Source organism: Streptopelia decaocto (genome assembly GCF_964273445.1).
Source record: "Streptopelia decaocto genome assembly, chromosome: 6".
Taxonomy (NCBI): domain Eukaryota; kingdom Metazoa; phylum Chordata; class Aves; order Columbiformes; family Columbidae; genus Streptopelia; species Streptopelia decaocto.
This window is the reverse complement of record NC_138660.1, coordinates 62,457,319-62,474,672: the sequence shown is the minus strand read 5'-3', so window position 1 is coordinate 62,474,672 and position 17,354 is coordinate 62,457,319. Positions and strand designations below refer to the sequence as shown.

The 17,354-nt window shown below is 36.8% G+C and overlaps 1 protein-coding gene across 2 annotated transcripts in view; it reads right to left on the bottom strand.

The window, feature by feature from the left end:
• Positions 1-1,343: 1,343 nt before the first annotated feature.
• SPOPL (speckle type BTB/POZ protein like) overlaps positions 1,344-17,354 on the bottom strand; it is a 35,250-nt gene continuing 19,239 nt past the window's right edge. For both annotated transcript variants that reach the window (XM_082055383.1, XM_082055382.1), the window contains 7 exons: positions 15,081-15,208; positions 10,803-10,980; positions 10,654-10,709; positions 8,915-9,037; positions 7,728-7,870; positions 7,592-7,645; positions 1,344-5,549 (listed from right to left, as the gene is read on the bottom strand). In XM_082055383.1, the coding sequence (XP_081911509.1) occupies positions 5,405-5,549; positions 7,592-7,645; positions 7,728-7,870; positions 8,915-9,037; positions 10,654-10,709; positions 10,803-10,980; positions 15,081-15,208 (827 nt within the window). In that variant the 3' untranslated portion in view covers positions 1,344-5,404. The remainder of the gene's footprint in view (positions 5,550-7,591; positions 7,646-7,727; positions 7,871-8,914; positions 9,038-10,653; positions 10,710-10,802; positions 10,981-15,080; positions 15,209-17,354) is intronic.

Here is a 17,354-nt window from a genome sequence, read left to right as displayed (position 1 = left end):
GAATTCTCAGAAAGCTGCTCAAGTTACTAGTTAATATTTGAGTTAAACCAAGATTCAGATAGGTTTACACCGTAAAATACCCTTTTTTTTAAATTTAACAGAAACATTCAACTAAAAGGAGTTAAAGCTTTATGTGCCCCATCTCCACACACAGCAGAATTGCTTTTAGAAGGAAAAAAGGTGCTTTTTAAAATGAACGCTAATCAAATCCATTTTGCTGATTGATGAAGAAAACCTTTGTATGGTGATAAACATCTCGGAAGAAAAATTACTTCAGAAAGACTAAGGATAAAAATATAGCCTTCAAAAAAATAAATCTTGAAGTTTAATATTCTTTACCTAGAACTTGAAGCTAACAGCAAAAATTTGGACTTAAAAAAATAAGTAATTACCATTCACAGCTATAACCAGTCATGTTTACATTGGGGGTTACTGAAGCCAAGGTGTAAGTTCTGCCATTGCTGATATAAGCCCCACGAGGAACTTTGAGCTGAATCACTGCGGGGTAACTTAAGGGATGTATTTTTTAAAGAAAACACAGAGAACTTTGCATGTACCTACAGCCAAACCAGCGAAGTGCTACGCTGAGACACCAGGGCAGCCCTGTGATGACACATCTGTATCCTTATTTGTCACCCAAGAACTGCAATGGACAACTCTGACACATTCGCGCCGTACCCTAGATAACACAAGACAGATATTATAATTGTGTTTATTCAAATGGCCTGTGTCACTTATTATAAAGTAACCTACCTTGACATCCTTGTCCGCAGTTCAATCCGTCCAAAGTCCGTCCACAGAGCAGCATATCAACAGACCTAGATATCTTTGCAAAATGCCTATAAACATATTAAACCCCATGAACTCCCCATAGAGATTATTCCTGCATAGCACTTCTGTAAGAAATACAAGCAATTCCTGTTGCATATGGTCATTATAAGCTTACACTCCTTGGCAGGAAAAATGACAGTTTTTGATGGTAGGTGGAAAAATAAACACAATCTTTTGGAAGCCACGAAGCCCACCTTCATAAGCCCAGGACAAACCCTTCTTCCCACCGAATTTCGGTTCTGCTGGAACCTGTGTAAACGCAGTTTTTCTCCAGCAATTACAAGCCGTTCAGAGCTCTGAGCAAATGTCAAAATGGAAAAATGACAAAGTTAGTGGAGATCAGAGCAAGACTGCAATGTGATCCTCCCCAAAAAGGTTTTAGTGGACAGCAGTACATGTTACACTGGACTGACTGGCAGTGCTGGTAAAACACCATTCTCAAAGGAGAGAAGCAAAGGCAACGGGAGCCGCTGTGAACATGTAAGGGAATAAAGACAAATACAAGTCACACATTCTGTATAAGTAACAACTTTATTGTAACTTGATGTGCTGAAACGCAAAAAATATTTTCAGCAACAAGGTACAAAAAGTATTTCACCATTAACATCAGCTGATAAAAAAAGGCTGGATGGTTTGATACAACTGTTTACATATCTGAATTCTCTTAATCATTTCCACCCCAAACCAGGTCTAAGTCATTCCACTGGTTTAATTTCTAAAATAGGACTCATTGATCTTAAGCCTTCAAAAACCAGGTTACAAATACAGTGAAGTTCCTTGCAAAACACTTGAAATAGTGAATTCCCTTTACAAACATAGTCCATTTACTGTAAGCAGAAGCCAAGTTATGAGACTAAGTCAGTGTTTTGCTAGCTAAGGAGTTAAGCTCTGCACTAAATATGCATCAACACCACACACAGAGGACAGTTAACATTCCATTTGTCAATTACAAAAAAATAAATCAGTTAAGCTTAGGAATTTTAACCAACTGTAAAATTCAATGATATTTCAGGTAGCAATACTTCACAATTGCAATTCACCGTCTTTTATGAAACACAGTTTCAAATACTGCACTCCGGTTTATTCTCCCAAGGGAGAAACCTTTCCATGAGGGTTTAAAAGGATCATCATGTCCATGTAGGTCTTCTACTGACCTTCTGTGCAAAGGTGAATTTCGTTCTAAACACTCCATATGTTTAGAAAAACATCAGAACTAGAATAGCTTGTAAAACTAACTTTGTGTCCACGGTTATCACAGTTTGACATACACTTACCTTGTAACAGCAAATATTTTCACATTTTCACAAAAATATACCGTTACTTAACTTGTATCTGTAATACTCCACTTTTTGTGTGTTGTTTCTACCTCGGTGAAACTGAATTTAGGAAGCAAGAATCAACATGCAACAGAGCTCAAATGAGTAATTTGTAACTTCTCCACCTTAACCGCGTATCAAATACCGTTCTCCTTCACCTTTAAAAACACCTTTCAAAAAGACCTTTTATGCCGTTACATCTTTCCTTCATCACAACAGTTTCCTAAAAAAAGGCACAATGTGTTCATACTTCTGCATGCAGTAAATGGACTAAGAAATAAGGATAATTTATTGAAGCATCTTCCACCTAAAGCATCTCCTTAGGAGAGGTTCAAATGGAAAACAAAAAAATACATAATAGCATTTTAACAGCAAATTGAGTCCTTATATTCAGAAAGTCATTCTTGACAAAAAACACCGCACAGTCATACACACACGCACACACAGGACACATGCAGGTTCTCCCCAGAAGAGCATGGAAGCGATGGTTCACACGGATCTGCGGGAGTAGTGTTGGCAAGCCAAAACATGGCACCTTCATACATTATACTCTTAATCTGTATATAAAACTAAGAAAAAAACAAACCCCTAAGACTTCAGCCTGAAAAAACTGTCCGTTGTATCAGATAGCTTCGTATCTGCTGCACTTAGAACTGACGACTGAGGTTTCAAAGGGCAAGCTCTTGAGATGTGGGGAGGAAAAACAAGCTACTGAATCCCAAGGAGAAGGCTGTAATTACCACTGAGAACACTGAGTGTGGGTAATTAAAGAATAGAAGAGGTGAATAATTAGTGCACTCAAGAATACAGCAACTGTTTTACCTTTTTCTTAAGAGCTGACAAAACTTGGAAACATACATAATAAATAAAATCAAATCTAAACAGATCAATTATCGTGTTCCTTATTTTTTTTTTCCTTCCTGTTAGTGTAATGTATGGTATACACTGTCTGGCTTGAAAAGTGGACACTTTATGATGTAGATAATATTACAGCACAGTGTCTGACATTTTTTGGTACAAAGTGTGCTATTAAGCTTGTAAAAAAAAGTCTTCATAAAAGTCCTTAAGTGTTCCATTAGATTACTGTATGTTACTTTAGAATAAGATGAACTGGACAATCATTACAGCATTAAATATTCAAGTCACTTTGTATGTTAGAGCTGCAAGTTTTACCAGTGATGAATATGAGGATATATAGTCCTAACGCATTTCACAGTGCAGCAAAAACATCACTATTTTGGAGGGAACAATTACCTTTACATCTTATCGTGAAGAATGCTTATGAGACCTTATTTTAGATAAATATTTAAAAACTGATAAAAGGATAAATCTCTGTAAATATATAATTTGATGCCTTACGTACTACTAAATTTTCTGATTTTACACTTTATCCATGATAAAGATTTAGTTAGAAGAAGGAAATGCATGTTTAGAGGTTATTGTATTCTTCAAAACTGGACCAGACATTCTTCCCAATTTACCTTTGCTAACGGTTTACTAGTTGTCAAATATAAAACTATATACTCTTTCCTCTAAAAATTTCATTCGGAGCAATTCAGATGAATCTTAATGAAATGAGGATGGAGATAAGTTTTAGGATAGTAAACAATCCGAAATTCTTCCTCTGTAATGGGCAAACTAAAATCCTTATGCAAATACTTTTATAAATTAGGTGAGATCTCCTCCCATTCCCACTGCTAAACCCAAATCTTCCCCAAAAAGAAATATAGCATATTCTCACTATTACAGTAAACTCAATGCAATAACCCAGGAAACATTTAGAGTGTGCACTACGGCGGACTTTTCCTCCCAACTGTAAACACAGCTATCAAACACTGAGGATGTTGGTATTAAAGCTAAGGTTCATAGAATAAAGAACTGGCCCATGACAAGCAGTTGACAAATGTTTCATCCTTTTCACATTATGCAGAATTCCAATCCCATCCACAATGCTAGTACAATAACTGAAATGCAAGACTGAGCAAGTCTCTGCTTGCAAATACCATCTGACATTTCAGGGAAATACTCCTCTCGATGTGAACATAACCTCCTTAGGTGCTAATGGAAGCTGTGCACATAACGTCAAGATGGAAAAAATCCCTTCAAAGTTTTACCATTCACATGCCTCTTTCAAATACGCGAAAATGTTCTGTTACTTAAATATGAAAGCTGCAATCGCCACCTTCGATTGAGTCTTAAAAAGACATGCCTTTCTTTTCTAACAAAACTAAATCCCATGTGGCTGTGGGCATCTTAAAATGTATCCAAAAAGTTAAGCCACAATTACCTGTACCTCATTAATTCATCAAAAGCAAAATATATATGTACCACACAACATACAAAAGTTACACATTAAAAGTGCATATTCAGAATCCATTTGGCCCATTTCTTCAATTTACATTTGGTCATTCTATGCATCCTTTACTTTCCTATGTAACCATACATGTGGGATCTATTTTTTCCATACACAATACTATTCTGTTTTCACATTGAACTCGTCACTTCTCGTTCAGTTCTGCATTAAATGTAAACTAACGATGGACCGTAAAGAAACACAAGCAAGAGGTTTATTCTGTGTTTCTTTTCACCATTTGGACAGCTTTGACACACACACAATAAGCATTACAAACTGTAATGAAAATACATTTTTGGGCCAAACCATTGCATATTTGCCCCCACAATGAAAAATAAATTATGTTCAAAGCAGTATATTGCCATAAATAGCCTGCAGGCATTTGCTGAAGGTAAACAGGCTCTCCCTATACGTAGCACTTGTCTGGGGTACATTATGTGCCTCTGGTTCAAGCGCTTTAAATGAGAGGCTAGTTAAAACCTTCCAGTTAGCACAGGACCGAACTATAAACATTTTCTTCTCTTCTGAAAATAATGGAAGATCCCTTTCAAAAATTAATCTTCAGTTATCAGCTTTACTGCATTACGGAGCTAGTGCAATCCTGCAGAGCCTAGTCAAAAAGACAAGGCACATTAAAAAATAATTAAAAAATCAAGATACATTAGACTATATGGACTAGAGAGTCATTGAAGATAATTTAAGGCCTTTCAGTGAATTAGAGTAATCAGTCTAATTTAAAGCTGAGGATTAAACCATAAATTATCCATCTGAAAAGCAAACAATAGCCTTTTCAGCTTCTGTTCTGTGGACAAGGGTAACAAAAACTCTCGTTATGGTTTGTGAAAACACCTCTGGACATGGAGGAGTAGAGTCAATTCAATTTCTCTAAAGTTCATGGAAGATTTCATGACTGTTTTAGCCGTTTGCGTGGAATGCCAAACTGTGGACACTGTGCAGACGCTAGTGCGCGAAAGGCCTCTGCTACTAAGTGAGGGTGGGAGTGGATCATGGACTTCCAGCCTGCCGTCTCCATTATGTCTGCCGCTTGGCTGAAAACAGAAGCATTAACAACAGTCACACAATTATTTTTACAAACCAAATGCACAAATGCACAGCAGAGAAGAGAAGAGCAGGCAAGGCAGAACTACTGCAGAAGAGCAGCTGAGCATTATCTGACTACGAATGCCAGGAAGGATGCCATTGGAAAGAAGCAGCAGATTGCAATGTGGGTATATTAATATCATCACATGGGACATCATCGGGTACTTATTCTGCTCTACCCAGTACGAGCAAGACCTCAGCTACAGAACTGCGCCCAATACTGGGCACCATGTTACGATAACCGCCTTGAAATTTCTCAGGGAAAAAAACCAACAAGGATAAGAAAAAAACTAGAAGGAAATGCAGTCTTGTATAGAGAAGAAAAGCAAGGGAAGACATGATAATCTCATTACATGGAAGGGCATGCTCAGTTTGGGGAGAGAGAAGGACGACACGAATCAGATGAAACTGCAGCAAAAATTATGGAGTCCCTCCACTAAAACAAGCCATGAAGACAGATTAGCTGGCTGACTGCAGAGCCCTTCATTGGGAGCTTGCAGTCTGAATACCAGTGGAGCATACTGAAGAATATCCCCTTTCTTCAACACAAGACCGTGTACTACATTCAGAATTCAGCAATAACAGATTTCAGCAAGTATCGCAATGACAGCCAAGAGATTAAAAACAATGCATTTACTCAAAGTATACATTTACTTTTTTGTGAAAGAATAGGGAATAAAGCATAAAATTCACTCTGCATATGAAGAATATTACACTGGTGGGGCATGCATGCCACATTGATACAGGATAAACTTGTAATTTGGAACCAACAGCTTAATGCATCAATCCCAATTTTCCATTGCCCTGCATTTTCAAAAGCCTTTCATGAGCACTCTCCTACTGTTTCAAGAACATTGTCAAGCATGAAGTTAGTACCTGACCTCTACACTACACAATCTCTAAAAAACCTTTTGCAGATTTCTAATGCAAGCCTTTAATCTTCTGCTGCAAATCAGTAAAGGTAAGTGCCGTGAGAAACAATATCAAAGGTCAGACTCCCTGGTGCCCAGAAGCAGTAAGTTAAGCCTGGCTCTCTCATATTATTTCTCTGATTTATTGTAGATACTTTAGCTGAAGCAAAGATGACCAGCATCTTCAATAGCAGTTATCCAAGACAGAAGTCAGTTCAGTAAGTTCCAAATCACTTGAGAAGGAACACATCAACTAGTTTATATTGTTATGTATTCTGATTTATCTTTATTAGTTTTTCTACTAGTATTTTACTATTTCCCTCCTACCATCTCCCTCCTTTTCCACATCATGCTCAACCATTAGGCCTGCGAAGACTTTTTTAAAAAGGAGAAACACTAGTTTTAAAGTAACTGGTACAACACAGCTTTTGACTTCTCCAGAGATTCTGGTGGTAAAAAGTAAGTGCTTTGCCATCCTTTTACCATTTCCGCCTACCACTGGTTATTCTGAAGCTGTCTGTCTTCTATTCCATGATTCACATGAGCTGTTGTGAGCGTATGCTGCAATCAGTCCTACAGCCTGAGCCACCTATTTCCACAGCCGGCACAAACGCTCCCAGAGCCAGCCGGATCAGAGGGACCTGACTGACCAGCCGTGTGGCCTCAAGTGCCGGCATGTGGAAAGGTGCACAAACATTTTGCCGAAGGCAAGAGCAACAACTGCCCTCATTTCTTTAGAAATACCGCAGGCTCAGATTGACCTAAGCAAGTCTTGAAAACACAGTGGGGTTGCCACTCCTCCAAGACAAACCTGGTTAGTCAAGAAAACGGTTTCCTTTCTCTTGTGGTGGCTGCTGCCACCATCTCACAGCACTGATATGTCCCTGGGAGAGGAAGAAAAACCAGTTTTTGTTAGGATCTGACACTGTGCCCTCCAGTTGAAGTTAACTCATCTAAAGGGAAAGTCACAGCCATAACTGGGGTAGCATCTCCTGAATCCTGCTTTACTTACAGTGGCAATGATCTGCAGTCTATTTAGCAGTTGTTTGTACAGAACAGTGTGAGGCAGGGAAACTTACTTGCTATTCCAGTTTTTCCCATCTTTACACCCAAGTTGTCTAAGAACACTGCACCTGTAAGAGAGAACTGTGCTAATATTGAAAAGGTACACAAAGCAGAAATACGGATATTTAGAATCTCATAAATAGTACTTGCCTGTTAATAAAGTCTATTGCTTGTGCTTTTAACTGTTCAGCGCTGTGCAAATCTGCGAGGATAAGAATGTCAGCAACATTTTCTACCGAGAGGTTACTACAGAGTGCTTCCTCACACATGACCTTCAGCCGTTCCAGTGCATACTGATAAAAGAAAAAACTACACTAATCATTCTTCAAACTCATTCTTTCTACCATTATCTCTACAGTTTTTAAGACAGTTCCAGTCATGAAAACGTTTGGTGCCTCTTAAGCTTAAGATCAAACCGCTTCCAAACAGGTAATTCGAAATTCAATACGCCGCACTAAAGACTCCTCAAATGGCAAGACGTACATTAGGGTTGACACAAACTGATCAAATGCTTTACTGAGAGAACTTTTATTAGAACAACAAAAAAACTGCAAAGGTAGTTGAAGAAATTGCCACATTCTCAGCTGAGAGTGAAAAAGTTTCAAATTACACACATTAAAGTGAGTATTTTCTGGATTCTAATCTACTCATCTCTACTCATGTCTTTCCTCAGGGAAAGACAACTGTGTGTCCCTTGAGGACAGCAAACTGAAATTTCAACTCAAGCTGTAAAGCAGTGACAAGAAAACAAGGTATTGGGTCAAGTTTATAAAAGTTAGAAAACTGTGTATTATAACAAAGGGAATAATCTCACCTTAATTGCTGCACTAAGTCCCCTCATCTCAAAAATCATAGCAGAAAAAGTATTGCACAGAGTGCAAATTAAAGAGAACACAAGATTCCCAATACAGAAGAGATGAATGATTAGCACTATTAAGTTTGCAGGGGAAAAAAAGATGAAAGTTCTGAAGCAGCAGTACTTTAGGGAGACCGGTTAATTCAAACACTTGTATAAACCCTTTTCAAGAATACAAAAATCTAGGATACGTTTCATTCAAGACCAATTTTCCAAATCACATTAATGGCCCCCAATTTCTAAAAAATGTGGATAGTAAATACAATTAACATCTGAAACACTTCTGGTCAAGAAAGATTTATCAACCTTCTACTGCTAAAAAAAAGCCTATTCTTTCTCATCTTCCATCATTTCTGATGAGATCTGTTTCTCACATTAAAAAAAATACATAGCTATCAATCTGAAAATATATAGGTAGATATTTAGAATAACATTCCACAAGCAAATACCAGGTTTTAAAACTCAGGAGTCAATTACTTACTTTGTCTGCAGCTGCCAACAAATTGTCAGCCATTTTTTCAAGGTTTGGTGCTTTTCCTGTGTAAATGAATCTCATCATTTCTTTAAAAACTTCAGGGTCTACATCATTTATTTCTACACGATTCTGGTAAAGAAGAAGAATCAATAAAAGCCTCTGGAATTTAGCTACAACTTTAAAGTGCACATATCAGATATCATCTGCATGCATGCACGCTCCAAGTTTTCATTTGCCATCCATCATACAGAATCCTTACAAATTTAAGTTAGCAATCAACAAAATTAAGCAGAAAGTAATCAAAAATCAGTAGCTCTTGAAGTCAGGTAAAACCAGCTTAGGCAATAAAAAGTAATTGCAACTTTTTTCTAGAAATGCCTAACTATGGACTCCACTGCACAGGCTGAACATAAAAAAATCAAGGCACAGTTTCAGGAATATGTAAAAGTGCTGCTGAGTTTCCAGCCCCACAATGATGTGCTTGGAATACCAGAAGCCAGAGCAGCAGATAGAATAAAGCCATTTTTTGAGCGACTTAAACCAAGTCAACACGGCCTACATCTGGATCTCACAACCCAAAAAGCAAACAAAGCAGCACATTTAACTGACATGATGTAGCTGAAGACTGTCCTAACAAAACTGTGGTATTGCACGCTTGACTCCATCCCCTAATAGTATTCCCTATAAACAAATAATGAAGTAGGAAATTATGGCAAAGATGCAGACGAAAGCACCGAACTTTTGAATGAGGTACAAAAATCCCAGGCTATCAGCACAAGGTGTACATGTTCTAGTTTCCTATCCACTGAAGCAGATACAGAATTTAGGAGTAGGGGAGCACTGGAGATGTATTGCTAACATGAAGGCAAAGGCATCTGACATGGCATATTACTGAAATTTGGACATGTCTGGGTTTGAGTCCAAAAATCCCAATAAAATGCTTCCAATATTCCAATTCTACCTGTGAAATGTTCTAGATTGCAGAAGTGAAGGAAGAAAAATGCCACGTTTCTGCAACTCAGTTGTACTACAGCACCACATTCATCTGAATTCATCTATTTCTTCACACAAGCAGCATCATTGCAGCCTCCAAGACCATGTGATGATCATTTATTACAACCCTTTAGTGAGCTGACCAGCTCCTTGCCTTTTCATGGATTCTGCCTACAGCAAACCCATTTTAGATAATTCTTCGTGAAAGACACAAACAACTCCTTGCTGTGGGTGACAGCAAGTGTACAAAAGCAGAAGCAGCTCTCTGTGCTGATTAACTAACTATGCATCCAAAACACTTACACAGGTCAAGTGCCCGCAGAAAATGTGACTGAAAAGAGCGCTTCACTGCCTCAGGCCTTCGTTGGAGTCATAATTCAGCTGTTGTTTCTTTGTGTCCTAGCTACCATATAAAACATTTTAATACACTATAGCAAAACCTTAGTCAAGTCAATAGGCTTATGCGAAGGTATAAATTAAAGCAAAAAGGGGCACCGTTAATAGGTCACATCAGTAGCTAATGTTAAAAAACAAAACCAAAAAGAAAGAACAAATCCTCCAACACCTCTCCACAGTCAGCCCTATCTGCTCTTTCTACACCAAGAAACTCCTGGGAGGCGTTCAGGAGACGGAGCTCCTCCACTCACACAGCATCACACAGCACTTGTCCTCAATCTGCAATACTCCAAGTTTTCTGTGACTTTTCCCTTTTTGCACAAATATTTACATGTGAAGTTTTCAGTAAGGCTTACCTTTTTGCTTTCCTCCATTTCATGTTCAAACATTGCATTAAAAACTGGAGATCGTGCTACAGCAAGAAAAGTAAATATTAAATATAACCTGATTTTAAACTTTTAGCAGTTTAATTACAAAATAATAGCAATACAAAAGTAGAAAGTACCTGCAAGGACAGATTTATGAGCTTTGAATTCTTGTCCTCCTACATAAAAACTGCAATCTGTAAATCTTGTTGTTTCCCAGAGATTCCCTAAATCTTCTGCTAGTCGACATTCGGGTACCTTCAAAGTGTTTGTGTTGGACTGTCCTGATATATTTACAGAGTCTTGGACCACGCTTACCTAACAGAAAAAAAATCACAGCAAGACAACTCCTTCATTACTGAATGCTAAATATAACTAAATTATGGTTCCTATTGCTAGAAGTTCAGCAGCTACAAAGCAAAACCAGTGGTGCTTCTGGCATTAGGCTGGAACCATAAACTAATGTTTTACAGCTTACTTTTAAGTCACATAAAATAAATTGGGTTTTACTTAAAGGTTCTAATGTTGTGTATTTATCTAACCAAAACAAAAAGAAAGAACACAATACCACATGCCACCTGGTAGAAATACCAAAGAAGTCAAGGACACATAAGGTTCTTGGGATATCAGTGAGATAAAAAATGTGAACGGTATATCAGAGATAAATTAACAGTTCAACACTCTTCACACATTTAAATAAAATATATACAATAAAATTCTAAACAGATCATCAGTATCACAAGGTCATAGAAAAGTTTCATAAGAATAATGCATAGACATTTTGAATAGTATGATATTCCTAATTACAGTATTTCATATTCAACCTGTAATGTGATAATGGAAACTAAGTGCAAGTAACACAGCCCCTTCGTTATTTCATTTTAATGTGTCTGGCTGACGCAGGAATCACAAGCGATTGTCTTCCAAACAATATTAAAAGACATTATTTTATAAATGTAAGTCACTGAAACATAAGATGTAGTAAGTTCGTTCCACAATGAAATGCACACTTATAGGGGCAATTTCTGTACAGAACTAGTTAAGAAAACTGTGAAATATGTGCATCTGAAGTGAATATATTGCCATTATTCCCCATGTTTAAGTCTTTCACATAAGTAGTAAACAGAACAACAGCATTCTTACTTGCTTTTTTCAGGTATCTGTACACACCGAGTCCTTTTAATTGGTATGTTGGGCAAACAGAAGCCATACTACAAGATCTTGATTGCTGAATCTCTCAAGTACAGAAAGTTAGGATTATATATTAAGAAAAAATGCTGATACTGTTAAGATCAGTGCTCTGTTTGATTTCTAGAGGCTAAGCATCTGGAATAAACCTGGCATAAAGCAAAAATAGCACAGCTAAGCTTCACAGAAAGTCAAGAGTACTGCAAACCAAACTCCAGAGCAGAAGAGGAGGATGATCCAATTAAGCCAGCAGCTTCGGGATTTCAATCATTGCCTAATTCCCTGTTTCATCTCATACCCCCTTGTGATTATAAGAAATTCCTCTATGTTCTTCCACCTTTTAAATGGAAAAAAAATACTCCAAACCACTGTGAAATTCCACTTGCACAGTAAGACTTCACATTTATAACACAAAAAGACCTATAGAGCTATTGTATACTCTATTTCGCGGTTTTCATACACACAGGAGATACACACAAATGGAGTTTTAGCTTAACAAAGCTAGTCTTCTGTTGCCAAAGGAGAGTTCTGCTTCTCCAGAGCTTGACCCAAAGTTCATTATTTGAGTTGTCCGCACCCCATCCTCCCGTTTGCTGCAGACAGTGACTAGGAAGGTCACCTACACGTTCTTTACATGTATTTAAACTGACCTCTGATGTTCCAAGCTTCCATTTTAGAATGGTTTCTAATACTGATAGTTGTGCAACATAATTTGTTATGAGCCACCCTTTTTAAGATATAACCCAAGCAAAATCTTAATTCAAGTCTCCTACATCTTCTGAATGACCTGGCACATATTGTCTGTAGGTTATAACAACTTTTAAAGATCCTGAATACAAACATTTACAAAGGCTGAATATTTCATCTCGCTTGTCCAGATGGTATGCTTAAAATCAAGTGCTTTTTTTTAAAAAAAATATTTTTAGATTTATTTAGATGAAAAAAGTATAAACTGGGACACGAACAGCTTGTGTGTGTGATGACAGTTAACACTGATAATGTGTATAATTTTCTTGGGTTTGAATCTGTGGCGATCTAATACTAAAGATGACATAAGTAATAGCCTGGACTGCTCTCATCAACCTAAGCTAGGTAAGAGATCTGTGAAAGCACTCACTAGGAAAAACATCACCGCAGAGGATTTACTATTCTATTAGCAAATTAAAATACAAGGCTTCAGTAATTTCAGATTATATGGAAAGTGAGAACTGGGTGAAAGAGATGAGTTTGCTTAAAAAAATAAAATAAAAAGTTGTATTTAATCAATACGTCACTTGCTAGTGGCAACAACAGACTTTGCAAAGTATTTATCCTAACAACCCTTCTGTTTCCAACCCAAAGACATATCCCCAACTGACCTTAAAAACATTCGGCCACAAAAAAGGAACATCTTTGTTGCCACGGAAAGCCAAATAATGACTCTGCAACCCAACAGGCAGAAAAGAGCCAACCAGCACAGCTCGTACTCAATGACCTTTACTGAATACCTGCTATATCTGTAAGTTTGACCAAGTCAAGTGCAGTTTAGCTTTAAGTGGTCAGTGTTCCAACTAGGATACAAGTAGGAAGGCGAATACAGAAATTGGAAATTACAGTTAAGTATTAGAAGGACAAAAACTTAAGATTGTCTATGGAAACAAGTTCTTCAAACAACACCTGTCAATTCTAATGACAGCTGAAGAGCTAGAAAAACACACCCAAATAAACAAATTTTAAAAATATTTGGTTTTCCTTTTTTCTTTTGCCTGAAACAAGCCAGGAGCTGCTTTAACATGCTCACTGCACACAACTAATGTTGTACTTTCTTCAGCATTTATAATCAGAGTAGGTCAAACACTTCGCAAAGCCACTCACATTAAAACATCAAGAAGTTTCGTAGGGAAACACAGTTACATTTACCGCATCAAAATTTAAATAACAATATTTCTCTCTGGAAAATTCAGTATTTGTTTAGTTTATTTTTTTAAACAAAACTTTGTCTCTAAAATTACATAGTGACCTATTTCCAAAACCAAATGCTATTTCTGAGAGCTGTTCATTCACATCAAAGTATTCATTACCACGAGACTTAAAATGAGAAAATACTCAGAAGTATCTTTACAGAACCATAAACCACTTGTTGCATCTGCTTTTATCACCCAAATAATTGTATTCATAACAAATTTATCATGCAGCTAATTTAACTTGTCTAAGTGAAAATAAGATGCACTATATTTGCAATATCTAGTCTCAGGGGCCACGTTTCAATTATTCTTCCTACACAGCATAATGACATATAATTAAATAGTAATCTTGCCAAGACAATTTTACACATTTCCTGTAAATACACAGATCAAAGCAAACTTATTAGCACTTAGAGCATCTATCATCCCCCTAAGCCACTAATCACTTTATGGCAGGAAAGATAACCGGCCAATGTATATTTAACATATGTTGTATTACATTGCAACTTTTTCCAGTTTCAGTTTTTAACACTAAGCATTTTACTGAATTTTAATAGGACACTTTAGGTTACCAACATAACTGATATTGTAAAAGTGACCCATAATACACATTGAAGTTAAATGTCTATCACAGCTCTCCATATTAAAGCAGTCCTCCTACAAGAGAGCTGCACTTGTTCAGGAAACAAAATTTAATAATTATTATAAAAATAAAGTGGTTAATTTACTTGAAAGACGTGTTGATTGGTTTAAAGCCATCAATTACAATATTACAGGAATACAGATTCTGAAAACTAGTTGTTTTTTTTAATAATGCGAACCAGCATGCAGACATTTCCTTTTGTTTATCCAGTGAAAAACAATCTTATAATGTCAAATAATAAAATATATACATATTTTTATATATATAATATATAAATATATATAACTATATATATCTCTCTATATAAATAAATACATATATAAAATATGGCTCCTACAGATAGCACATATCAGTCACCTTTTGCATAAATAATTCTACAGTCAATTCTACTGTAATCCTGGCAGACTTATGAAGAAGTCCAATGGTTTACAAATGATCAATTCAGACTTATTCTACACTTCATTGTACGTGTATCAAAAACCAAAATACAATGCAGATAAAGTGAGCAAAGGTGTATCTTGACAGATTTATAGTTTACAGAAAATAACTCATAGCGTGTTACTGTTTAAATCAACATAAACCTCTATTTATTAGCACAGAAAATACTTCATTTAAAAGTTTACCACTTAAAAAACTATACTCACCTCACAAAATAGTGTAAGCTTGTCATCTGGTAAAAGACCATTAGCTTCATCTAGTAAAAAATCTCTTCGGATAAATTTCTTAAAACCCCAGTCCTTGCCTTGCACAAATCGATATGCTCTTTGGCTTTCTGATAAAAAACAGTTACGTACAAACAAAGCAAGTTAAGTAAAAATATTAACGAATAATAACACCTAAAAAAATCTATATTAAGGATAAGTGCTATTTTATAAAACACTTGATAGAACTTAGTACAGCACAACTTGCAATTCAATCCTATCAGCTTCTTAGATGTTATCTAAGGCATAATCCAGAAAAAGGCAAGTTTTTCAGTTAATGTTTAAGAATCCCAATGTGTCAAAACAGCATTCGTTCCCAGAGAAGCCTGATTACAATGAATCTGTCATCACAAACACATTCTGACAACACTTCTGCAGTTGTCATAACAATCTGTTTTGACTTCTTTTCTTCCTGAAATGAAAATTCTTGTTTCACAGGTTGAAACTGTTTTGAAAGTATTAAAAAAAAAGCAAAACAGAAATAAAAGCTTCCAAGTAAACTATTTCTTTGGTCATAAAAATATATCACTAATATTTGTATTTTCCTTTTAGCCATAGCTATGAGAGCTATTTCTTTAACCCATCAGATTTGCTATTTTTTTATCTATATCTATATCTGGAGAGAGAGACTATAGATACAGATTTGCTATATATAGATAGCATTCTGTCCAAAATAAAGACATCAGCAAAGTGTCTTCTCTACGCTATAGCTAACTTGGTAGTTTTTACTATTACCAGCAAGAACCAGTGTTAACTCTCTGAAACCAAATGACCTGTAACAATTTAAGTATACAAAACTACAAAAATAAAGCAGCATAAAAGTGTAAATGTATTTTTTCTTCTTTCTAATGAAGTTAAAACATTAGTTCGTTACCTACTTTATAGACAGCTTCATGACTTGAAGCAGCAGTCTATGCATGAATTATCAATTTACAAAGCACATCTACAGTTGGGCATCATTCTACTCTATAAATAAAAACAGAGCATCTCCAGAAGCAGATGGTAAATGGCTGGAAAGTCCAAGAAATAAGATTTCTGTTGGTAATTTTCCCAAATTAAAAGATGTTTATAATTCCTGTAGTGCCAAATACAGGATAGCTACTATTGTAGAAATAGAACACACGTACTCATAGGATTTCAGGGCTTTAGCACCTTGTGATTTTTAGCATTCGGTACATGGTCTCCAGATTCTTAAAATCCTTTTGTCCCACAGTGCATGTCCTTTATTTAGGAGATCATTATGAAGAAAGCTCTCATACATTTCCTGGGAAATCAGCACAACTGAGTGCTGCTCTGCAGTGGCCAGAAGCTCACATACACAGCACAGGGAAGAAAGAGGAGGAAAGAGAGGGCAGGCAATGTGAGTGACCTTGTGCTCAGTGTCTGCTGCAAACCTACTGACCAGAAAGAAAGAGACGACTGGTGACAGGGGTCCTGGTGGACAACAGATCAACAAGAACCAGCAACGAACCCCTAAGGCAAAGAAGGTCCAGCAACATCTAGTTAAACACTAAAATGGGTTGCTCAGATAAGTTGTGAAGTCTCCATCCTTGGAGATCTTCGAAGCACAAGTCCCAAGCAAACTTCTCCAACTGACCCTGCTTTCAGCAGAGGGTTTGGACTAGGCAACCTCCAGAAATCCCTTGCAACCTCAACCACTCTCTGGTTATCTCAAAATTCTTGCTGATGCACACACTGAAGCTTCATTATATGCACCAGTCCACTACTGGAATGGAAGATTGTCTCAAGCCAAAAGCCATGATCCACCAAACATATAGAAGTGGAGCTTTGTTCATATAAGCTCCAGAACCAGAGGCTTCCAGAGAATGAAGCAACCAACTCCATCAGTGGAAGAAGATAAACAGAGGAAAATATATACATTTACTTCCCTTCCAAGAAGTCCAAAACATTTAATTTTTAGATTTGAACATAGTTTTGTGCATTTACTTTACAGATTCCAAATGGGCTAGTTACACAAGGAGGAAGTAGCATGAACTTTGGGTTCAAGTACTGGAGAACTATAGATCTTTCCAAGAAATGCAGAACTTGCAATGGAACAGACCCTGCCAGAGCTCTTAAGTCCTAGAGTAGGAGGCAGAAAGAAAAGTAGACAGATCTGTCATACACAGGACAAGCAACTGCACAAACTCAGTGCAGACCAGCACTAAATTACACATTTTCATGAGAATTCCAGCTTTCTCAAAGTGTTTCCAGTGA